Source organism: Theropithecus gelada, chromosome 3 (genome assembly GCF_003255815.1).
Source record: "Theropithecus gelada isolate Dixy chromosome 3, Tgel_1.0, whole genome shotgun sequence".
Lineage (NCBI taxonomy): Eukaryota > Metazoa > Chordata > Mammalia > Primates > Cercopithecidae > Theropithecus > Theropithecus gelada.
Window position 1 is genome coordinate 168,264,619 of NC_037670.1, and position 24,880 is coordinate 168,289,498.

The window sequence follows — 24,880 nt, forward strand, 5'->3', positions numbered from 1 at the left end:
AATGTTCTTACCACAAAGGGATGATAAATGTTTGAGGTGAAAAATATGCTAAATACCCTGATTTGATCATCACAAAATGTATACATGTATCAAAACATCACACTATACCCTGTAAGTATGTACAATTATTATGAGCCAATTAAAAGTAAAATAAAACTTAAAAAAAAAAAAGAAACTTGGTGGCCTAAAGATTTCCATTAGATAGTTGGCTGTTTCTCCAAAGTACAGGGTTAAAAATAGCTGAAAAGAGGTTATGATGTTCAGGGAAAGTAGCAAAGAGTACACCAGGGAGACTGACAGGTGGACAGAAATCCTCTGACACCAGCTGGCCTCATGTAAGACTAAAACTTATTAAAACTGTCAAATGAAGAGGAGTGCAGGAAAGCTTAGGGCCCTGGAGGGTCCTTCTTGAAATGTTTCCTAGAAAAGGGGCAAACATCAAAGGCCTTCTTGGAAAAGAATAAAGTTGGCAAACTTCATTCAATGTTGTATTGGACATTCTTTCATGCAACAAATATTAAAAAAACCACTAGATGGTAAGCTTACTCAGCAGACATGGTGAGATCAGCAGTAGGCTTTGTTTTTTTGTGGAACACCTGTACAAACAAAAGAATGTGAAGTGTGTTTTAATAACTGGAAGATACCTAATGTATTTTAACAACTGGAAGATACTTAAGAGACTAGTGGGGAGATATCATGAGCCTGGACACATCAAGTGGACCTAGGTACTTGAGGACCTTGAAAACCATGTTAAAAGCTTTAGCTGGGTTGCATCTTAATCAATGTGAAGTCACTGGAAGATTTTTATTTGGGTTTATTAGAAATTTTTTCAAAGTAATACATGCACAAGGTAAAAAATTAAATAGTACAGAAGGACTTAAAATGAAAAACACAGTTTCCCATCCCACCCTTTTTACATCTAGTCCCATTCCCTAGAGGTAATGCTTTTAACAATATTTATTTTAGATCGTCTGGTAACTAACTTTCTAACTTTAAATAATATGTTTGAGCAATAATTTCCTGACTTAGTGACTTTACACCATCTTTAATAATTCCCCATTACAAAAGATAAGGATTTAACTTACACTATCTCCCCTTTCCTTTGTCCATCTCTCTCCAAATGTCTGATAGTTACATCACTTTTTAATACATCTATTGGTTTGATTTATAGCTTTGAACAATATACTAATCCTCTAGTTCTTGTTCCATTAACTGAAGATCTTTTCATCCCCACTTTGAATATATAAGTATCTCTACCTTTGATTCCACCTATCTTCCTCTAATTCTCAATCTCTTTCTGCTTTCTTTCCCTTTGTCAGCATTAATTACTTTCAACTTCAGTTCTGAATAAAAAATGAAGCCTTTCACACTTTGTCAATAGGCTGATCTGAACACTGAATACTAATAAATGATATCAATATTATTTTGGCTAGATACTTCTTACTGAGAGCTTACTATATTTTCTTTCTAGGATATTTTCTTCCCTACACACCCAATATCATCATGCCTGTGCCATAGAAAAGGAAATGTACGTATCAAGCCTCTTATTTTTCATGAATAACTCAAAATCATGCCTCATTTTATTTTGCTCTATAATTGGACCTGAATTTTTTGACATATTGTTGATTTGTCTTTTTCTTGACTAAATAACCTTCTCAAGCATCCCAGCTTCTCAATGATACCATCTATGGCACTGAATGCACATTCTTCCCAGAAAGCCCAAGACTGTGTTCTCATCCGAAATTAGTCTGCTGGATAGCTGTCACTCTAGAGTAAGACATCCTTTTGGATAACTGTCACTCTAGAATGAGACATCCTAAGTAAGGTCCACTGTTTTATAGATCCCATTTCTTCTTCTTTCTGCTGTTTTATGGATCCCATTCCTTCTTCTTTCCTGGTTTTCATCCTCATTTTGCTGGAGAGCTTCCTCAAGATACTTCCTCAGTAAGGGTGCAAAGGAGGGAGACTTTCTGAAAATTTGCCTGTCAGAAAATGTCTTCACTTTGATATTCTTCTTGACAGTTTGCCTTACTGTGAAATTCTAGGTATAAAAATTTTCTATAAGCTATGTGAAGATGTTGACCCATTGACTTCTGGCATTCAGTGTTGCTGATGACAAATCTGTCAGCAGTCTATTTCTCATCCATTTTTGTGTTGAGCTAATCGTGATGACCTCATTTGTTTTCTCCCTGGCCACTTTAATCTCTTCCTTCTATTCTTAATATTCCAAAATTTTACAATATTGTGTCTAGATGTAGATTTTATTGGGACCTCTAAATCTGGAGACTTAGCTTGCTCTGTTCTTCCATTCTTTTTCTTTTTACTTCTTCACCTACATTGTCTCTGTTCTCTCTTCCAGGAACTCCTAACATTAAATATTGATTGTCTATGTCTCTTTTCTTTCTTTATATTTTCTATCTCTTTTTGCTCTTTATCTGGAGAGATTCCCTCAACTTTATTTTCCAGACCGTATACCAAATACTTATAGCAGTCTTATTTTATTTTCAAAGAGATCTTCTTATTCTCAGTTTTCTCTTTCTTTTGCTGCTTTTTAAGAGACAGGGTCTCACTCTGTTCCCCAGGCTGGAGTACAGTGGCACCATCATGGTTCACTGTAGCCTTGAACTTCTGGGCTCAAGTGATCTTCCCATCTCAGCCTCCCAAGTAGCTAGGACCACAGGCACATGCCACCATGCTTGGCTAATTTTTAAAAATTATTTTGTAGAGACAGGGTGTTGCCATCTTGCCTAGGCTGGTCTCGAACTCCTGAGTTTTCTGTTTCTTTGTAGTATCCTGTTTTTCATCTTAAATACACCCCAACTCTCTCTGAAGATGGAATTAAAATTAAGTTATTCTTTCTACATTGTCTTTGTTTCCCTCAGAGTTTGTCATATCTTAAGGCCCCTAATTCTACCTGGTGACTTTTCTTATTCCTCTTCCCTCCCCATCACCCATGTCTGGGAATTTCTAACTCACTATTCCCATTTAAGAATCAACATAACTGTTAACTTCTATAACAGTCAGCATGGGTTTCCTCTGCTGTTGTACGGTTAGGTCTGTTTCTTCAGCAAATCTCTTCTATACCTGAAGGCAACAGGCACTTGAGTAGGAGGTCTCAGCTGTCAGTAGAGAATCAGCTACTGGCTGGGGGCACTTATTTCCACTAGAAGAGAAATTTTTTTCTGGATCACCAACTCTTATATCTCTGCAGGCAGTCTGTTCAATTCCTTTATACAAACAACAGCAACAATAACAAGACATTTTTAACGGGTATCAATAGTGGAGACTGCCTGTGTTCTGTGCATAAGAGTTGGGGAAGAGTAGGAGAGGGCTCAATTTTACAACCGGAGTAATTCTTCAGTAGACAAACTTTTCAGGTGCTCAAGTCTCTTTGGGGTTATGTTGTTCAGATCAGCTTATATTTTATCTGAAAGGTTCTTCACTCTTTCATTATCATGCTTCATCCACTTTCTCTCTTCCAGAAATGTGCTGAGATCTTCTCCACTTATAACCAAATCCCTTCAGTTTTCTTTGCTGAGATGTGTCAATTCCTTTTTGCATTTCTTGACTTCAATTTCAGTGGGGCCTGGGGAGGGAGGGAAGGTAAACTTATGTTTAGTTCATTATCTCAAATTAGAAATTCCACTGGAGGCTTTTAGACACGGAAGTAACATGGATAACTTTATATTTTAAATATATCCCTGGGATGTACTGCTAAAAATATATTAAAGAGGGCAAGAATGGATACACATATTCTCAAAGATGGAGGTTCTAATTTCCTCTCTGAGAACCTGCAGTGTTTGGGATCTTTGGGAGTCAGATACTTCACCGAAATAGTCCATCATTCAAAATCCAACAAACTAGAGAACACTTTCATGGTGGTACCCTAGAAAGAATAACCCAGAACCTAAAAGATCTGGCTGATGCTAAAGGGCTCACTCCAGCACTATATATTGGGAAGCACTTCAGGAGCCTACCTTAAATTCTTTGAATTGTCATTTGGGATAAACAAAATGACTTTTTGTTTTGATAAAAATAGATGATGGGTAAGTATATGCAGCCAAAGCTCTGGCAAGTAGGGACATAATGATCCTTTGGTTTGCTGGTTGGCTTATTTATTTACCCATTAATTGGGTCATTCAAAGCACTGTACTTATGAATGCCCATTCTATAATCAGAATGCCTGAATTCAAATCCCAGATCAACCACTTATTAGCAATATAGCCTCAGATAATTTACCTTATCTTCATTAAATTCAGTTCTCTGTTTCATAAAATGAGAGTGATAATAGTTGCCATGTCATGAGATTATTGTGAAGATTAAATGAAACAACCTATATAAAGGAATCACTACAATAACTGGTATACACCCAATAATTGATAACAATTATTTTAAATGTTGAACAAATATCCAATGTCTAATGTTCAAAGCAGCTAGGCAATGGATATTCATGCAATCAGGAGAAATAATCCTAGGACTGACAAATAACATGATAAATAAATCTACTGGGAGGCCGAGGTGGGTGAATCACCTAGATCAGGAGTTTGAGACCAGACTGGCCAACACGGCGAAACCCCATCTCTGCTAAAAATACAAAAAAATTAGCTGGGTGTGGTGGTGGGCGCCTGTCATCCCAGCTACTCGGGAGGTTGAGGCAGGAGAATCGCTTGAACCTGGGAGGTGGAGGTTGCAGTGAGCTGAGACCGTGCCATTGCACTCCAGCCTGGGCGACAAGAGTGATACTCCATCTCAAGAAAAAAAAAAATCCAAAGAAAAAACTCTATAGGTCAAATCTTACAGTCTACATATCTACCCAATTACCAATTAAGCAAATAAAATGATATATTAAAATAATTAAAATAAACAGTGAGCTAAAGAAAAACTGGCTGGATGTATATGACATCAATCAAAAGGAGCCAACTTTAGTTAAAAGTATAAAGAAATAGGGGATTCTGAATAAAATTAAAAGGAAGTAAGTTTGGGTGAACTCTATCCAATTATTTTGTTTCAGAGTAAAGTCCTCTATGTGTGTGGACTTTGTCTGCCAAACTGGTGAGTAACTCGACAGGGACTGTGTCTTGAATCTGCGTTACAGAAATATAAACACTGTCACGAAACCAGATACACTCTGTTTGTTAAGGCCAAATGTCATTATGGAATTGATCTCGTTTCTTCAAGACATCTAGTCTTGATTTAATCAAAGAAGGAATTGGATGTGTAAGATAGAACTGGGTAAGGAGATCCAAGGAAGAGCTCCAAATTCACAATGGGGTTCTTATAAATAGCTTTACAAATCTAAGTTAAAAAAACTAAAATTTTTAGCTATTTTTAAAAAACCTATTGTGAATTTCTAAATTCTCTTCCTTTCCTCTCTTCTCTAGAGCTCTTCCTTTAGATTCATAAGGCAACATAGCAGAATCCTTTCAGAGGTTGCTGTATAAAGTGCAACATGGGCTAGGATTCACTACAACCGCCTCTGTAAATATAATCTAAAAGTCAAGTCTAGCTCATAAAGAATGATCAGTCAATTCGATAATAATAATGGCAGCAGACATTTTCTCAACACCTACTACCTGCCAGGGACTGTTCCATTGCTTTTTAGAGGTCTTATAAAATGTAATCTTCACAATAATCCTGTGAGATAGATACTATTTTAAAGATGAGAAAACTAAATCACAGTGAAGTTAAGGAAATTGCCAGGGGTATACAATTCGTGGGTGAAAGAACCAGAATTTGAACACAGGCAAGCTACTTGTAGAAAGAGTTATCCTAACCTCTAAATTCTGGAGAGAGGATGGAAAATAGTAAGCTCATTATCCTGTGGACCAGCATAAAATAGAAAAACCCCTTAGATGACATGCTCTGCAGACCTCACAAGCTTCTTCAGAATTTATCAGTCTGAACCTCCAGACAACCCTGTGAACTGGGAATTTTTATCCCCATTTTACACACAGGAAATGAGAGTACCAAGTTGAAATGACTTTCCCAAGAGCTAACCCTACCTAGTTCTGGGCTCTTCCCACTATACCAGAATGCTTGTCTAGCACTTTGAAAACTGCTCAAGTCACAAAATATATGCGCCCATCCGGGAGCTGTCTGGGTCTCATGGTAAATTTGTGTTCCAGTTGAGTTTTATGGTCAAGTTTTTGGAACAACTGATCAAAAACAAAAGCCCAAAGGGAGTCCTCAGGATGCCAACATGAGAACTACCCCCTCTGGGCTATGGCCTATGATGGTGAATCAGGGCTGATATAGAAGCAGGTGCCAAAGCTCTCGGAACTGGGCCAGTGCAGGGTTAGGAGGGAATGTGGCAGCTGAGAGCAGAGGAATAAGATGCAGAAACAGAAGCCCTTGCACCTGAGAAATTCTGATTCCACTTTTGGCTGTGTTCTGAACCCACTTCCTAGAGACAGAAGTCGGTAATAAGGTATAGGGCAATGAACTAAGAGGACAAGGCCAGACCCTGGGAGGCAGAGGTAGAGGAATGAATCCCCACCTCTGCCTACCTCCCCAAACCTCTCTACCTGCCACCTCGATGGGCACTCCTTACATCTGTGTGAGGAGGTACAATTTCATAATATTTTCCTTCCATTCAGGCAGATAGGCCAGGCTGGTAGCCACTTCCTTCTGGATGGGCCAGGCCCAGGCCTCAAAGAACGGAGCCAGGTTCTTCTGCACTTGGTGGGAGAACATCTTGACCCACAGATTCATTTTGTCAACATTATCTGTGGGTAAGTTGGTCTGGTTCCTGTACTCGGTGAAGAGACGGATGAATGGCTCCCAACCAAAGGCTTCCTGTAGCTGGAAAGAGAAAGAAAAATACAGGTGAGATTGAGAAATAAAAGAGGGTCCAACAAGAACCACTATAATAAGTGAACTTAGTGTATGTAACCCGTTACCCATCAGCTTCACGTCTATCACCGACCTGCTCTCCTCCATTTTGCCTACTGGCCTCATGCCCTGCTCTCCCACATTCTAATCTTAGGAAGGGCCTTGGGACCAGCACGGTGCTCAACACCAAGTGAACACTCAATCAGTGAGGGCCATGGTAATAACTGCAATGCTTAATATCAATATTTTCTACCACTGTCATTATCCATATATCCCACTAGATCATGCAAATGGAGATACGATATTACACAAGGATTTAAAATTGGCAGAATTGGAAAAATCCTCTTATCTCTCAAGAGTTGAAAAGTGAAACCTCAATAATAGGGAAACTTCCACCTCATCCTGGCACAAAGAAATCCTCATTAATCATAGATCTTTGTCAATGTGCAAGGCTATTAAAATGGCCTTTGGGGAAAAAAGTGAGTTGGATAGAAGTAGAAGACTACAGATTGTCTGGGTAACTAGAATTAAGAGTGAGTTGTAATTTTTGAAAAAGGCAGCCATCCTGAGGCTGTTGAGTTACAGAGCTTGAATTATGAAGCACTTGAGCAGTTCTCCAGACCAACTTCACATTTATTTCACCAGTGAGAAACTTGGTGTTCCTGGGGCAAAGCAGCCATAACAAGGTTGAAGTGGAGCCTCCCTGGCTGTTTCCCATAATTCTCATGGCAGTGGGAATGAATAAGAGAGCCTCCAGCAGGTGGAAGAACCAGAATAGAGCATGCTTGGCCTGAGACTGAGTTCTGAAATTCAAGGTGATGAAACTCTCCAGTTTCATGCCAGGAACTGATCCAGGCATTGCAGGGAGGGAACTGGTCATTAAACAACTGGTCAAAGGCGAGGCCACCTCCTTGTCCAGGTCAGTGAGGACTCTTGGACTGCCTACATAACGGGGACTCTGAGGCATGGCCAAGGCATAATGAGAAGATGGTACATTCATCTAAGGAAAAAAACGTAAGTCATAGCCTATGGATTATGTGTATGGGGGAGGGGAGACTGGTTTTAGATAGCTATTAAGTAGGAGAGTTTGGCTTCAGTCTCAGGTATGTCTGGCTTTAAAGCCAGAGACAGTGAGTACATGTATAGTACTTTATTTGCCTCTACCATTTTTAACCTTTCTCAGTGCTTTCTATTTACTATCATTAGCTCTATGGGGTGGAAGGTGAGGCTCAGGCAATTAAATCCACTTGAGGGTCATGCAAAGCGATACACGGAGAGACATCATCAATACGACTGTCACAGTTGGACTTTGTTAGGGCCCCCATATCCTGGTGTGTGAGACAGGGGCCATGGGAGGTCTTCTGGGCCACTAGAACATTATCTGACAGTTCCCCAGATGGTCCCCGCAGTAGGGGTCCCCCGTCACCTGCCGTTCTTGCCCAGTACCTGTAAATACGTTTCCAGTGCGGTCCATGCATTCCAGTTTTTCACATTGGGACCCTTGCTCAGGTAGATTCTGACTCTTTTCTCCCGAACTGGGGGCCACAGAGCAATATTGGCACGGCTTCGAGGAATGCCCAAGACCGTCTCATGCACATACACACACCACAGGTTGCAGGTGGCCTCCGTGGTGTGTGGTGGGAACTCCCACTCCTGCCGCTGCTGGTTGCGGCCCAGCTCGTGGACGGGGCCCCACAGCCCCTTGGTTCTGATGAGCTTCTCGTTGATGAGCTCCTGCACTGACTCCAGATGGCACATGATGGGGTACCCTGCATGCATCCAGCCTGGAAAATGCAGGAGGGAAGAGAGAGTTAGGGTCCTCCCCATTTAACTGGTAACATTCTTCTGTGTATTGTGTCTGTTTGAAAACAGTAACCCCAGCCAAATTCCAGCACACCATAATGCTCAGAAAAGCAGCCCAAACCAAGACCCTGCTAGGTGTTCCTTCTCCTCTTCTCATTCTGTAAGAATTCCTTCATCTTCACTCTGACACAAAATAGTGTGACTATGGAAGGAGACGCAGCTTAGAGATAAGGAGCCATTCATGTTACCATTCAATTTTTCTATTTTGATGAGGATGCCTTATCCATGTGAACCTGCATCACTATAACCTTTTCTCAAAATTCAGAGCTCTTTAAGGTAGCTCCTCTCTCACTGTTCAGATATGGAGTTGCCACATTAACACAAGTTTACAGTGAACATCTGTATAAGAGAAGAAAATGAGGGTCCAGAGAAATTCCCATGTTTCTTTAATGTCTGTATATTTCCCTCATTTTTCATGTTCCTTGACCATAGGCAAAGATCACTTTATTCAGTGTGTTCATAAAGTTGTAAAATATCCCTGTTCCAAGCCAACAATTCTGACCTAGGTCAAGGCCCTCTGCCATTTTCACCAGCTTGAAGTCCCCGATGAATGCCTGTGAAAGCTCAGGTGGCATTTCTTGATGTCCTTGACATGCTGACATAAACTGTTATATATATATATTATATATATATTTCCTTCCCATTTAAATAGCAAGGATACATCTATATGTCTTGCTAGCAAAATATGTTTCCCCTAATGGCTGCCTACTGCATGGCTGATGAAGCACAGGAAGGCGCTCGGAGGCAGCATGCACAGAGGGTTTGCTTGGAGCACCCACCCACTGAGATCTGCACGTCGGCAACAATCCTCTGAGGCAGGCGCAAAGGGAAGGGCTCAGCTCCCAGTCGCGCCACAGCCTGCATCACCTCGTCCCAGAGGCAGAGCAGCGGCTCAGGGTTCTCCAGAGTACGAAGATTTGCGGTCGGCACGGTCAGAATGATGTTGTCCGTGGCCAGCTCTCCCCAGGGCCCTGGATTCTCCTGGATACGCCTCTTCCACTCCTCCAGGGTGGTCTCCCCTAGGAAGAGAGATCATGGAGCTTGAAATCCTTTCCCAAATCCCACAAATTACAACATACAGCTTGGACTCCAGGAAGAGAACACCAAAATCATGAACTGCCACATCCCTCCTCTTTTTGAAAAAAATTAAAGTTCCGGGATAAGTGTGCAGGACATGCAGGTTTGTTCCATAGGTAAAAGTGTGTGATGGTGGTTTGCTGCACCTATCAACCCATCACCTAGGTATTAAGCCCAGCATGCATTAGCTATTTATCCTGATGCTTTCCCTCCATCTGCCCCGCTACCCACCCCACTGACAGGCCCCAATGTGTGTTGTTACCCTCCCTGTGTCCATGTGTTCTCATTGTTCAGCTCCCACTTGTAAGTGAGAACACGTCATGTTTGGTTTTCTGTTCCTGCATTAGTTTGCTGAGGCCATATCCCTTTTCTCTATGCTTTTTCTACGAAGTCCCCAAGGATGTGGTTTGGTCTTTATCTGTACAACCCCAAAGCCGAATCTAAGGAAGCTGACCCTCCTTCCTGTATTAGTCCGTGTCTCTCTCCTTGTGCATCAAACAGGCTCTAGTCACCTCCTGGACTCCCATGCTCTCTGGAGTCATCCCAGTTCTTCCCCTTCCCTCGGGAGCACCCAGGGCTTCCACTCACCCAGCTTGTAGTATGGAGCATGCACAGCCCCCTTCACGGTGATGGGCACAGAACCCAGTTTGCTGTTCTGAGGCACAATTATATAGAGGAGTCCACCCCAGAGGCACGTGATCGATTTTGTGGGTTTGTCCAAGCAGCACCGGTTAATTACGAGTGGGCCTCGGAAAAGCTTGCTGGCCCTGGTCAGGTCATCTGTGTGGCAGCCAATTTGTATCTGGAGCAGAGAGATTCCCCCCACAGAGTCACCATGGGACACGAATGGGTGGAAGAAGAGAGCCCAGCAAGGGACTCAGGATGGGTCATTCAGCCATGACCCCACGAGAGCCCAGCCTTCCCACCACTGATGAACCTTGTGTGATACCCCCGCGAAACTGTAGCATTCCTTGGGGCATATGGACTGAAGAATGTATAAATATTTTCCCAAGGCATTCAAACAGCTCCATAATGGGTCATGTTAGATAGATATTAATGTGAGGAGTGCCAGGTGTAACCTATAAGGCCAATTCTGAAGAGGGCTGACTCCCATGCCCAGTCCTCTGGTGTTGCTAACAAATAGAACACTCGGTCGCCTATCTCATGGTGGTGATTCCGGCATTTGGAATGGGGCAGAGGGAACCCTGCCTTTTGCTGATCAGAGAGAGGGCCCAGTGGGAGGCGGTGTAATCTGGCTAAGATAGTGGAGGGTTGATTCAGTTTCTCCCCTTTCTCCAAGCTCTCTTCCTGGGCAGGTACTTGGCAGAGTCCTAGGATTCTTTTCCCTGGGTTTCTGCTCACCAAGTTCCAGGATAGGCACAGGCACAGAATAGATGCTAACCATCACAGTGACCCTCAAGGGGGATAGGGAAGGACAGCAAGCTCATTTTGCAAATGGGGTGTATCTCTACGTGAAACTGACAGAGGGAAGGTGAACTGGGCAATTGAGGAATGGTCTTGGGTGTCACGGGGAAGAAGCCAAAGTCAGAAAGACCTTGTGCTACCATGGGAATGGATACGGAGATGAACAGTGAACTCAGATTTACTGAATGCCTACTCTGTGCGAGGTTACCTTCCATTTCATATCTCTTATTCCCTACTCTAGGATGTAAGTCAAAAGCACAAAACTTAAGAGCCAGAAATTAGTTAGGTATGAGTCCTGGGCACTTATTTGTATTAGCTCTATACATTTCAATCAATCAATCACTCAATCAGCTTTTCTGCACCTTAGTTACTTCATCCTTAAAACAAGGGTAAAATCACCTGCTCTGTATTACCAACAGGGCTTTGTGAGAATCAAATAAGATACTGACTGTGCTAGGAAAAGCCTTTGGGTTGCATGTCACATGGTGAGGTGGGGCATGGCCTTACCTTCAGGTCGGCAGAGGCAGCAGCTTCAGGCAGTGAGACTTCTATAATTTGCCTTCCAGGTATGTAGAGCCCAGTACTCATCCAGCAATATCTGGTGCCTGCCAAAAGCAGGAGGGGTAGGCAGACTTTATCCCTCCTCCATGATGCCATCTCCACCCAGCGTCACCAGAGACCCCTCATAAGCACATATCTTCCCCTTCATGCTGCCCCGACTCAACTCTTCCAAACAGTACTTAAAATCCCAACCCTTATCTTCTTCAAAGTTCATGGTAAAAAATGGAGACCACCCTCTGGACATGATCAGGTCCCTGAAATGGACTGCTGACGTCAGCCTGTCCCCATTCCTCCATTCCCGTAATACTGAGCTCCCAACCCTTGTTCCTTACCTGGATTGGTGCAGTTGACCTCGACGGTGATAGGAGATTCTGAGGGGCGCAGATAGGTGCTGCTGTACATATCTTCAATTTCTGGGACTAACAGAGAGAGGTCACTTCCGGAGTGGGCCAGCCCTGTGGCCAGGGAAAGCATAGCACCCCTGCAGCAGTCATTGATAACAGGGTTCTCTCGGGTTGCTACTGGGAGCCGGTATCGACTTAGCAGCTTCCTTAGGAGTCGATGCACAGACATGTAGGCAGGGATCTCTTCTGCGGGAATCTGCAGGAAAGCTGCACCATCTGGTCCCAGCTTTGCCAACCAGCCCTTTTCCACATTTCCTCTCTTCCTGCCCATTATAACCTGGAACTCGGCCAAGGTGGAGCGGAAGTGATAGGTCCTTATCCCTGCTTTAGGAGTACGAAAGGGCCCTGGATTGAGGCTTTGGCTTGTAATGCTGATGCCAAAGGGGTTGAGGAGGAGGTTTCCTGGGAATCGAGCCAAAGGGGACACTCCGGGGTTCTTGAAGGCCCACCACCAGGCTTGGGCTCCAACAAACAGCCCGCCACCCTCTGCTACAAACTCCTGCAGTTCTTTGACCCCCACTTCGCTCACGGGTTCAAAGCAATAGACACTTGCATCACTGGTCAGATTGGGCTCGATGCTGGTGTCTATGCCCCCCACTGCGAGGAGGCCACTCAGGGTTCTCAGCTCTGTCTGCACCACGATCTTGCCTCTGCGGCCCCCATCCAGCCAGCGGACGGCATTGAGCAGAAAGGGGCCCAGTTTACCAACAGTGAATAATACCTTATGGCCAGTCACAACCACCCGGCCCCGGCCATAGCGGGCAGCCGCTATAACACAGCCATGGTAGGAATCTAACCCTAGAGGAAAGGCTAAAGCCCCATGCACTAGCAGCTGGGATGGGAAACAATCCGAGTTGCTGATGTCCAGCTCTGAAATCCCATGCAGAAGCTCCTCTCTGTCCTCGGAGAGGTCATCTTCACAACTGCAAAAGACACATGCATTCTTTATTAGAGGTACAGTTCTGTACAAAGCTGTTAGAACAGTGGACAACATACAGTGAGTGCTATAGATATGTTAACTTTGCTAATATTGTTATTTTGAATTCTTAGGGGAAAGTTGGGAGAACAAAATGGACAGATCTGACCTCACTGGGTATGGAGACTTGTTGGAGGGGTGGCAGAGGGACTCAGTGTTAATTCTGCTCTGCTCATTCTTAGAGCACAAATTCTCCAATGGAAATTGCAAAGGGAGTCCTGCTGTGTTTACCCAATACCATGTCTTAAATATTCCAGCTTTAAGTTTATGGTTATTTCAACCCTCTAAGCAATACATATATAAAAAAAAAGAATGGGAAATCATGGTTGTTTTTTTTTTTTTCCTTATAAGGCGTCTTATTTATAAATTGCAGGAAATTGCTGCTAATTTCCTACAAATAAAGTCTGGAAGGCCAAGTCAGTAGTGCTAGTGAAGAATCATTATTACCTCAAAAGGTGGGGTAGGGGAACTGACTGGCCTCAACTCTAGTGGGAACTTCTGGTTACTGGAGCCCAAGAGGACTTTACTGTCTGCATCTAGAACTCCACTTGTTCACTGCCTGCCCAACAGGAGTGATGCACATCCATGCTATAAGGTTTTGCTCAGCACCATCTGTTTACTGTCTGTGGGTAACCCAGCCCTAGAAGTCCTCAAGATGCCCATAGATCCGAAATGAGATGGAACACTGGATAAGGTGGGGTTAAGGAGTAGAGTGGCCTCTCTAGCTTGAGATTCCAGAGTTGGTTCTGTCACTTTTGTTAGGTAAAGCTATGGCAATTGTATAGCAGGATGCAGCTGTAAGATAACACCAAAATATAGGGGTCAGATAGACAACAAATTTGCAGTATTTGTGCTGTACTCTCTATGGCTGGCAGAGCTCTACTGATGGGAAAGCTATGGTTGTCTTAGCAAGTATAAACCTTTACTAAAGATACAGCTACCAGCATACGAATTGGCAGATGAGTCTCTAACTCCGTAAACAACTATCATTAACATCATTCAACTATCTCTTCTTGCTCTGTTTTGAGGCTTACCAAACAACTCTGTGATTATAATATTGCTTTCCATGATCACCTGCCTAATGAGAGAAGGAAGTCACTGGCCAGGCCAACTAGAATATTCTAGATTTGTAACATTTATTTATTTTATTCAAGCAACATTTTGGATAGTCTGTATTTAATTTGGTGACTCTAAAATTTTTTTTAAATTCATTTTTAATTGTAGTAGTTTACACACGTATGCAAAATTTAATGAAAAATGTGTTTTAGTTCTCATAATTAGAGTTCTGTTTATACATTTTTTTCTCTTTTATTTTTGATTTTTTAATTTAATGGAGAGAGGGGCTCACTATGTTGCTCAGATTGGTCTTGAACTCCTGGGCTCAAGCAATCCTCCTGCCTTGGCCTCCCAAAGTGCTGGGATTATAGGCATGAGCCATGGCACCTGGCCTTCTTTACAGATTTCATGCAATTATTTTTTTTTAAGAGTAAAATCAGTGAAGAGTGCTCTAAGTGAATACATCAGCTTTAGGATTTCTACACGAGTCTACTGACAAGATGAGAGAAATTAAACCTGCAAAGCTGAGATTCAGACACTGAGTTATTAGAACTTCATCTGAACAATAAGACTACATGAGGTCTTGCTCAGTACTTAGCCAGGGGGCACCCTGGGAGGCATCTGTCTATTAGTTCCAACAGCCATGATTTATATACAGTAGGGGCTAAGTAATTCTTTCATATATTGAAAAAATGAGTTGGATTTTACTTCTCTTCCTTACCCTCTTCTGAAGTGAAACAAAAGTTATTTAAAAAAATAAATCCTGGTGAAGCCCTGTCTCTACAAAAATACAAAAATTAGCTGGACATGATGGCAGGTGCCTATGATCCCAGCTATTCAGGAGGCTGAGGCAGGAGAATTGCTTGAACCCAGGAGGTGGAGGTTGCAGTGAGCCGAGATCACGCCATTGCACTCCAGCCTGGGTGACAGAGCGAGACTCCGTCTCAAACAAAAACAAAAACAAAAACAAAAAAACAAAAAAAGTCAAATAAATAGGAAAAGAGAATAAAACAATGGTGGTTACTAGGGATGAGGAGGGGAGGAAACAGGGAGGAGTACGTCAAAGGGTGGAAATTTTCACTTAGGTAGAATGAATAAGCCTAGATAACTATGGATGACATGAAGACTATCTTGAATAATGTATACTGAAATTTTGCTAAGAGAGTAGGGTGCTTTTACCACACACATACTGAAGAGAAGTAACTACGGAAGGTGATGGATATGTAAATTTGTCTGATTATAGTAACCATTTTGCTCTGTATATCAAAACTTGTTGTACACTTAAATATATACAGTAAAATAAATTAAAAATGGTAAATGGGTTGATTTAAATATAAAAAAGAAAATAGCAAGTTTCAAAAATTTATGCATAGTATGCTATGTTTAATTTGTGAAATATCTGGAACAATATGTATCTATGCACATATACTTCCATCAAAAACAAACAGAGAAAAAAACAATCAAGAAACTAATGAAATTGGGTACCTACAGGAGTTAGTGGGAACAGATTACAAGTAATAGGGAAGAGAATGAGGCTTCAATTGCACCCATTTAAATGGTGTTGAAATTTCAAACATGCCCATTTTTAACAATCATCTTCATTGATGTGATAAAATTCACAAAGTACATCTTGATGAGCTTTTGCTAAGTTTATACATCTGAGTAACCACCACCACCACCACCACAGTGAAAATATACAGTATTTTTATCACCCTCAAAAGCTACCTTTTGCCCCAGTATGATCAATCCAGGTCCCACACACAACCACAGGCAAATACTGATGTGCTTTCTATCCATAAACATTAGATTTGTCTTTTCTAAAGCTTCATATAATGTAATAATAAAGTATGTACTCCTTTGAGTTTGGCTTCTTTCACTCAGAATAACTTCGTGAGAACCATGCATACTGTGGCACTATCCGTAATGCATCTTCATCTACGGCTGTGTATTATGCCATCCTGGGGATAGTCTCCACTTTGTTAATCCTGTCATCTGTTGATGGACATTTGGGTAGTCTTTGGTTTGGGCTTGCTGCCCTAAACATTAATGTACAAGTTTTTGTGTGGACATGTTTTCCTTTCTCTTGGATAAAGGGTGATGAAATGGCTAAATTGTATGTTAATTGTCAGTTAACTTTATATGAAATTGCCAAACCATCTTCCAAAGTGGTTGTGTCATTTTATATTCCCACTGGCGATGTATAAAACCACATTCTTGTCAACAATTCGTATAGTGAGTCTTTAATTTTAGCCATTTTTATGGTGCCATAGGGTATTTCATTGTGATTTTAGTTTTCACATTTCTCTGATGATTAATGACAGAATCATTTGGGCTTTTTGGCCTTTTATATTTTATCTTTTGTGAAATGTGTTAAAATATTTAGGCTTAAAAAAAAAACAAACTTGCAGGATGTGGTATCTCATGCCTATAATCCCAGCACTTTGGGAGGCCAAGGCAGGACTGCTTGAGCCCAGGAGGCTGAGAACAGCCTGGGCAATATGGCGAGACTCCATGTCTACAAAAAATTTTTAAAATGGCCAGGTGTGGTGGTGTGCACCTGTAGTCCCGGCTACTCAGGAGACTGAGGAGAAAGGACTGCATGAGTGCCATGTTTGTGCCACTGCACTTCAGCCTGGGACAGAAAGGGAGACCCTGTTTCAGGAAACAGAAACAAAAACAAACAAACATGGGTGGTCTTATTATTGGAATGTAAGAGTTCTCTATGTATTCTGAATGCAAGTCCATTGTCAGATATAAGTATTGCGAATATTTTTTTTTCCAGTCTGTGGCTTGCCTTTTTGTTTCCTTAATACTGACTATTGAACTGCAGAAGCTATTTACTTTTAAAAAATAAAGCTCAATTTATTAATCTTTTCCTTTTATGGTTCGTGTACTTTTTGTGTTCTATGTAGGCAAAAATTGCAAAGGTCAAGGTCACAGATATTTTCTCCTATGTTTTCATTTAGAAGTTTTTAAAATTTAGCTTTTGCATTTAGGTCTAGATCTATTTTTAAATATTTGCTTTCATGGAGTGGGGTGAGGGTCACAATTCACCAGTTGTTCCAGAACCATATGTTGAAAAGACTGTCATTTCCTCATTGAATTACCTGAGCAACTTTGTCAAAAAACAATTGACCATAAATCTGTGGGTCTATCTCTAAACTATCTGGTCTGTTTCATTGATCTGCATGTCTATCTTTCTGCCAATATCAAAGTGTTTTGACTACTTCATCTCTGTAAAAAGTCTTAAAACTAGCCTATGTTAGTTCCATTTCATTTGTATATTTTTAGAATCAATTTGAACTACGGACTGCATTAAATCTGTAGGTTAATGGGGGGAAACTGACATCTTAAAATATCAAGTTTTCTGATCCATCAACATGGTATATTTCTCCATTTCTTCAGGTTTTATTTAATTTCTCTCAAAGATGTTTTGTAGTTTTCACCATACAGGTCTCATGACATATCTTGTTAAATTTAACACTTACTACTTCATAATTTGGGTTCTATTCTAAATGTTGTATTTTTAAATTTTAATTACCAATTGTTGGTTGCTAATATATTAAAAAGGTAATTGGTTTTTGTAAATTGATTTTTGTATCTTACAACCATGTTAAAATTAATTATTATAGCTTTTCTGTAGATATTTTAGGATTTTTTTTTACATAGATGATCATGCTTTTTGCAAATACTTCTAAAAATAAAATAATTCCATTCTAGGAAATGCTCTGCTGACTTCATGTTTAAATGGATCTTGTCATTTAAAAATCTTCTAAATGTGTAAAATACTTTTTTTCTTTTAAATTTGTTTTCTGACACCAAGATTCAATCATTTCCTGTCTTTTGGCTCAGTGTTCTAGAAAAACAAAACACATATATAAGTTTTTATTTTTAGTTTCCAATCTCTATGCCTCATTTTCCTTGCCTTATTACACTGGGTAGGACCTGTAGCACAATGTTGAATAGAAGAGGTGAGAGCAGGTATTATTCCTTGTCTTGTTCTCAGTCTTAGGGGGAAATGTTCAGTATTCACCATTAAGAATATTTTTAACTATATATTTTTCATAGACATTTTTATCAGGTTGAAGAAGTTCCTTTTTATTTCTCATTTGCTGAAATTTTATCATAATTTGGTATGATTTGGTATTGAATTCGGTCAATATTTTGTATGTGTATTATTGAATTATATGGTTTTTCTTCTTCTTCTTTTTTTTTTTTTTTTGAGACAGTCTCACTCTGTTGCCCAGGCTTAGTACAGAGGCACGATCTCAGCTCACTGCAACCTCCACCTCCCAGGTTCAAATGATTCTCACGCCTCAGCCTCCCCAGTAGCTGGGACTGCAGGCACACACCACCATGCCCAGCTAACTTTTATATTTTAATAGAGGCAGTGTTTCACCATGGTGGTCAGGCCGGTCTCAAATAAACTCCTGATCTCAAATGATCCACTCACCTTGGCCTCCCAAAGTGCTGGGATTACAGGTGTGAGCCACCATGCCTGGTTTTTCTCATTCATTCTATTAATATGGTGAGTTAATCTGATTATTGAATGTTAAACCAGTCATTCATCCTAGGATAGCCTTACTTGGTCATAATGTATTATTCTTTTTATATATTTCTGTATTCTATTAATATTTTATTAAGAACTTTTTCATCTATATTTATGAAGGATATTGTTTTGTAGCTTTCTTACCATGTCCTTTTCTGGTTTCAGTATTAGAGAAATGCTGTTTTAATAAATCAAGTTGGAAAATCTTCCCTCCTTTTCTATTTTTAAAAAGAGTTTATGTAGGATTTGTATTATTTGTTCCTTGAATGTTTGATAAAATTCATCAATGAAGCTGTCTGGGCCTGGAATTTTCTTTGTGTTGTTGATTTTAAATACAATTTCTATTTTGAAGTGTAAGAAAATTGAAAACTTGCAATAGTAAAACATCCATTGCACATTTGTCAAAACTAAGAAGTCAACAGTGATCAAATACTACTAACTAAACTCCAGATTTTATATAAATATCATCAGTCTTCACACCAATGTCTTTTAGGACCCAATCCAGGATACCACATTGCATTTAGTGTTGGAATGTTTAAAATTACAATTCAATTTATTTAGCATATATTTCAAGTTTCTTTTTGTACCAATTTTGGTAATTTTTGTCTGTCAGGAAATTGGTCTATCTCATCTAAGTTGTCAAATTCATTGGCATAAAGTTGTAATATTCCCTTATTATCCTTGTAATGTCTGTAGGATCTGTACTAATGTTCCTTCTTCTATTCCTGAAATTCATAATTTGTGTTATCTCTCCTATTGTCATAGTCTATCTAGAGGTTAATCACTTCTAATGACTTTTTTTCAACTAATCAGCTTTTGGTTTTAGTGATTTACTTTTTTTTTTTTTAAGTTGTTTCACAGATTTCTGCTCTCTTTATTATTTCCTTGTTTCTTCTACAAATTTTGGTTTAATTCAATTTCCTTTTTTAGATTCTTAATATGAAAACATAGTTAATTGAGTTTCAACTTTTCTTCTTTCCTAATAAAAGTATTTAAAGGCATATCTTTCTTAGCAATGTTTTAATAGAATTCTACATGTTATGCTTTCATTTTTATTCAGTTCTAAATATTTTCTAATTTCCTTTGTAATTTCTGCTTTGACTTAAGGAGTATTTAGAAACACGTTTTTAAATTTACAAATATTTAGGAATTTTTCAGATACGTTTTATGTTATTTAATTCTAATTTAATTCCACTGTGATGAGGACATATATGGTATGATTTCAATTCTTTTACTCTTGCTAAGGCTTATTTTATAGCACAGCAAATGGTCTATTTTCATGAATATTTCATGTGCACATAAAAGAATGTGTATTCTGCTATTGTAGCCATGCTAACTGTTAGCATTCATAAAATAAAATTAAATAAACAAATATGGAGAAAACCCCACATGGAATAAAAACAGGCCCAAATGTAAAAAGCAACTCAAATACTTTTACTGGACTCCATATGCTCAGGGTGGTATATTCGGAAGGTAAAAATAACTTACCAAGTTTGTTATTGGTAATAGTATGGGTATAGTAATCATGAAACTCATTTGTGTGTATTACTGGACTGAGCAAATAAGTAAATGTTGAAGCTGTTGAAACCAGGATTCTCACTATGGCAGAAGAATACTAATATGGAATGAGTGAAAGAGAAGAATCATCCTGTGGTTTTGAATTAAAATTGGGGGTATCAGTATGAATGTATGATTAAAAGATATCATGGCTGTCTCTTCTGAGGAACCCAGAAATGATGACACCAGAGCAGTGAGCATGCTTTAGATCTTGGTTTCTAAATACCATTCACCACTAAAAGGAACTAGCATTCCTTGAGGAAATGGCTGAATCCAGGTTTTGAACCAGAAAAGTACAACATAAACTTGCAACATCGTTTTATGTCAGAAATTAAGTAAATACTAAAAAAAAAAACTGATGGGCTCAGGAGACAGCTTAATGAGGCTTTAACTTGCCAAATTTGAGACAACTTGACCTTTAAAAAATACTGACTATAAATGGATTGTAAAAAAATTTGATCTTAAAAGAAAAGGATCCATGAGTATAGAGTGATACTAAAACAAACATTTAAAAAGAACAAACCTAACAGTAAATGTGAAGGTGGGGAGGCAAAGGTCTTATTTACCAAAGGATGTCAATCAGTTCTTGGAGAAATTTACAAGTAAACCAACACGTAGCCTGAGGTAAGTGCTAAAATATTAGGTTAATATAGGAGCACAAAAGACTCATCTATATCAGAATGAGAGGAGAGGAGTAAGGGACAGCTTTCTAAAGATGTGATACCTGAGATGAATTTTGAAGAAAGGTTCAGAAGTGGCTGAAGTGGTAGAAGTAGCCACTTTCATAAATATTTACTCAGGCAAAGATCACCAATGAAAGCTAAAACCACTGGGTGAAAGGTTGTTGGCAAACAGGATATTCATACAGATCTCAAATTGTCACATCACACACTAAATTAGTTTTTTAAAAAAGGGGGAAAGGAATAAAATAAATAGAAATAAAATATAATAAATAAAATCAGTAAAATAGGAAAATCTGGCAAACTCCAATTTAATTAAATGATCAATTTGAACATCACCAATAATTGGACAAGCTGAGCTCATGCGCCTTTAATCTGTGACACTGTGATGAAAGCAACATAAATTATTTTCTCGCCAAAAATGTGTGAACTGAGTGTAATCATGGAAAAAAAAAAACAATTAGGCAAAGCCAAACTGAAGGCCATTCCGTAAAACAACTGAACTGCAGACTTCAAAAATACTAATGTCCTGGAAGATTTTTAAAAAGTTAGGGAACTATTTTGATTAAAGGAGACTAAAGAAACATGATACAGAAACTTGATTAAATCCTATATTTTCAAAAATCTAAAAAAAAGGATATTTTTGGAACAATTAGAGACATTTGAACATGGACATTAGATAACAGTATTCTATCAATGTTACATGTTTTGAGCGAGATAACTGTATTGTGGTTATATGGGAGAATGTCCTTGTTAGGAGCTACAGGCTGAAGTAGTCAGGTATGATGTGTCATACCTATCACCTGCCTCCTTCATTCTTGAGATCTGTAGGTTACTCTCAAATGGCTAGGCCAAATAATCTCTTCCTATGTATACTTATGCAGTATATGTGACAAAATGTAACCACTGGTGAATCTAGGTAAAGGGTGTGGTGATTATTACGTTATTCTGACTTTTCCTTAAGTGTGAAAAATTTGAAAGAAAGAGCTGGGAAAAATTAAAGGTAGCTACAATAATGATACAAAAATTGTGTATAATTACCAAATAGAGAGAAGGGGAAAAGAAACTCAAATCAAGCTAAAGGCATCAAAGGAAAATTTAAAAACATGCAATGAGGATGTTTAACAAAGAACATCAAATAAGATGATGGAACTAGAAGAAAAACATCAATGTCCTTAATTATATAAAAAATCAATGTCCTTAATTATATACATTTTTAACTCTGAATTGGGTTAAAAAATCAGATTCGTACTAAGAGATATTTCTTTAAAAACAGAAGAAAGAATAAAAGATCAACAAATAAAACAAAGTAGGAGTCATAATTATGTTAGACAAAATAGAGTTTAAGGTGAAAAATACTAAATGCAAGAAATAATATTTTAGATGACAAAAATATTTAGATGACATAAAAAAGTCATGAGTTTTATAAATGTAAAATATAGCTTTGAAATATATAAAGCAAAAGCCAAATTCAATTCTAAAATCACATTGAGTATGAAACAATTGTGATATACATATCTCTATACTTACCCTTTAGATCAACATATAATATATTATTTATATTTCCATGACTTAACTGATTATATAATCAGTTGATTTAAAGAGTAAACAGACGTACGTACATAACAGATGACACTCATGGAATCCTTTTGAAAGTGATATGGTTATTGACATTTTGTTAGGACAGAAAAATAGTGATAATTTAAAAAATGGGCTAACAGTATTGTGACTATATTTAAAAATTTGTCTTTATCTTTTGGAGATATACTGTTTTATGGGTAAAATGATACACTGTTGGAGACTGGCTTCAAAACAAACGGGAAAGGTGAAGGAGTGGGTGGGGTGTGATTTGATACCATCACCTGGGTGATGAGTACATGTGCTCATTGTTCTATTTCTATTTCTGTTATGTATTTTAAAATTTCCAAAATTAGATGTTTCTAAAAGGAAATTGCCAAGTCTTTAAAATGAAAAGGGGTACGTCAAGCTTAGGGTTATAGTGAAAAGATAGTCATTGTATTATTATTTATAAGAAAAAACTAGAAATAACATTAATGTGCTAATAGGCAAATGATTAAATGAATTTCAGGACAATCCAAATGAATGCAAGATGGTCTTCAAAAGGATGATGCCCATCTTCTTATAGGGATATGAAAAAATGCTCAGGATATAGTAAATGAAAGAGCAAGTTGCAGCTCTCTCTCTTTTTCTCTGTCTCTCTTTCTACCAGTCCAGCTCTCCCAACTCTAACCCCAATACATAAATGGAGGAAAAACATCAGAAAAGATACCGTCCAAACCATTAGCAGTGATCATTTCTTGGGAAGGGGGGAAGAAAAGAATTAGCAAGAGGCAGAGGATGAGGTGAACAAAGATCTTTCACTTTTTACTTTGTATGCTTCTGAATTATTTTACTTTTTTTTTTCCCAAGAAGCACGTATTTTAAAATTAAAAAGGAAAAAATGTTCATTAAAAGGAAAACAATTGTGATGAGGCAATCTCTCTTATAAAATAGCATATTTTGCCACTTGTGCTCACTCTCTAAAAAGTTCTATTTTGTGAAAATCAGTTAAAACAACTTTAGTATATATGGCTAAGAAAATAGTAAGAAGTACAAAGCATCGGGCGCGGTGGCTCAAGCCTGTAATCCCAGCACTTTGGGAGGCCGAGACGGGTGGATCACGAGGTCAGGAGATCGAGACCATCCTGGCTAACATGGTGAAACCCAGTCTCTACTAAAAAATACAAAAAACTAGCCGGGCGAGGTGGCGGGCACCTGTAGTCCCAGCTACTCCAGAGGCTGAGGCAGGAGAATGGCGTGAACCCAGGAGGCGGAGCTTGCAGTGAGCTGAGATCGGGCCACTGCACTCCAGCCTGGGCGACAGAGCGAGACTCCGTCTCAAAAAAAAAAAAAAAAAAAAAAAGAAGTACAAAGCATGAGTTAGGTAAATACATTCACCCCACCATGCTTGAGCATTGATTCTGACCTAAAACCTCTAATTAGGATTCTATATATGCCTAACATATAACCAGCAATAACCAGCAATGACCTCCAAGGCTGCGCAAGATGCTTATTATAAATAAACTTACAACCAAGTCTCTTGTGTGTCTAATATCCCTTCACCATTTTTCAAACTGAAGGGGGCACGGATAGCATTAATTTATAAGGTTGGTCAATTCAGGTTTCATGGGGGTATTTTCAAACCAAATTGATTGGAGCATTTGGGCATTTAGAGTATGACCATTTGCACGGTGCTCTTTTCTATGCATCTCTGATGACTTTGTGAATATACAGAGATCACTGTAGACTGAAAAATGGAATAATAGCTACAAGGGACAGTAGGAGCTTCTATGCCAACACTTTCCTTTAGAGAGAAAAAGAGAATTGAAAAGACATGCTAAGGCCACACTGTGCAATTGCTGGTTGTAGATCAGATCCAGGTTTCCAGGGTTTATGAACAATGACAGCATAGCCCTCTTCCTACAACAGTTACTTGGTTTTCAACTTTTGTTTCTAAGTCTTGTAATTGGAGATGTTCCTGCACCCCTAATTCTCAGATCTTTGCAAATCAGGTTCTTGAAATAAGAAATAATGCCTGGGATATATAATCTATTCAATAAACTCTGGCTAAATAAACGGATGAATGAACAGAGTTTGAACTCCTTTGCAGAAGCCCAATATTTGGGCTAAAATGATACAAGTCATCTTTTTGTCCGAAACCAGAGTAGACTAACTATTCTGGTTGATCTTCCTAAAACTTCCCTAAAAGTCCCATGCCAAGGAGAAGTCATAGCTCATTTCCCACACCTTCGTGGTACCCTTGGTGTGTCTTCCTCACCCAATCCTACCTTGCTCCATTCCCATCAGTCAGAAATATCAGTGTTGTTTGTTCTGAGGATGC

General features: G+C 39.2%; 1 protein-coding gene across 4 annotated transcripts in view; it reads right to left on the minus strand.

The window, feature by feature from the left end:
• Nucleotides 1–781: 781 nt before the first annotated feature.
• The window catches only part of TCAF1 (TRPM8 channel associated factor 1), a 51,106-nt gene continuing 27,007 nt past the window's right edge, over nucleotides 782–24,880 (minus strand). For 3 of the 4 annotated variants that reach the window (XM_025379583.1, XM_025379584.1, XM_025379586.1), the window contains 7 exons: nucleotides 12,090–13,084; nucleotides 11,704–11,801; nucleotides 10,360–10,573; nucleotides 9,474–9,713; nucleotides 8,278–8,615; nucleotides 6,551–6,801; nucleotides 782–3,586 (listed from right to left, as the gene is read on the minus strand). In XM_025379583.1, coding sequence (XP_025235368.1) covers nucleotides 3,577–3,586; nucleotides 6,551–6,801; nucleotides 8,278–8,615; nucleotides 9,474–9,713; nucleotides 10,360–10,573; nucleotides 11,704–11,801; nucleotides 12,090–13,084 — 2,146 coding nt within the window. In that variant the 3' untranslated portion in view covers nucleotides 782–3,576. Of the gene's footprint in view, nucleotides 3,587–6,524; nucleotides 6,802–8,277; nucleotides 8,616–9,473; nucleotides 9,714–10,359; nucleotides 10,574–11,703; nucleotides 11,802–12,089; nucleotides 13,085–24,880 lie in introns of all 4 variants that reach the window. The other variant, XM_025379585.1, reaches the window with a different exon arrangement.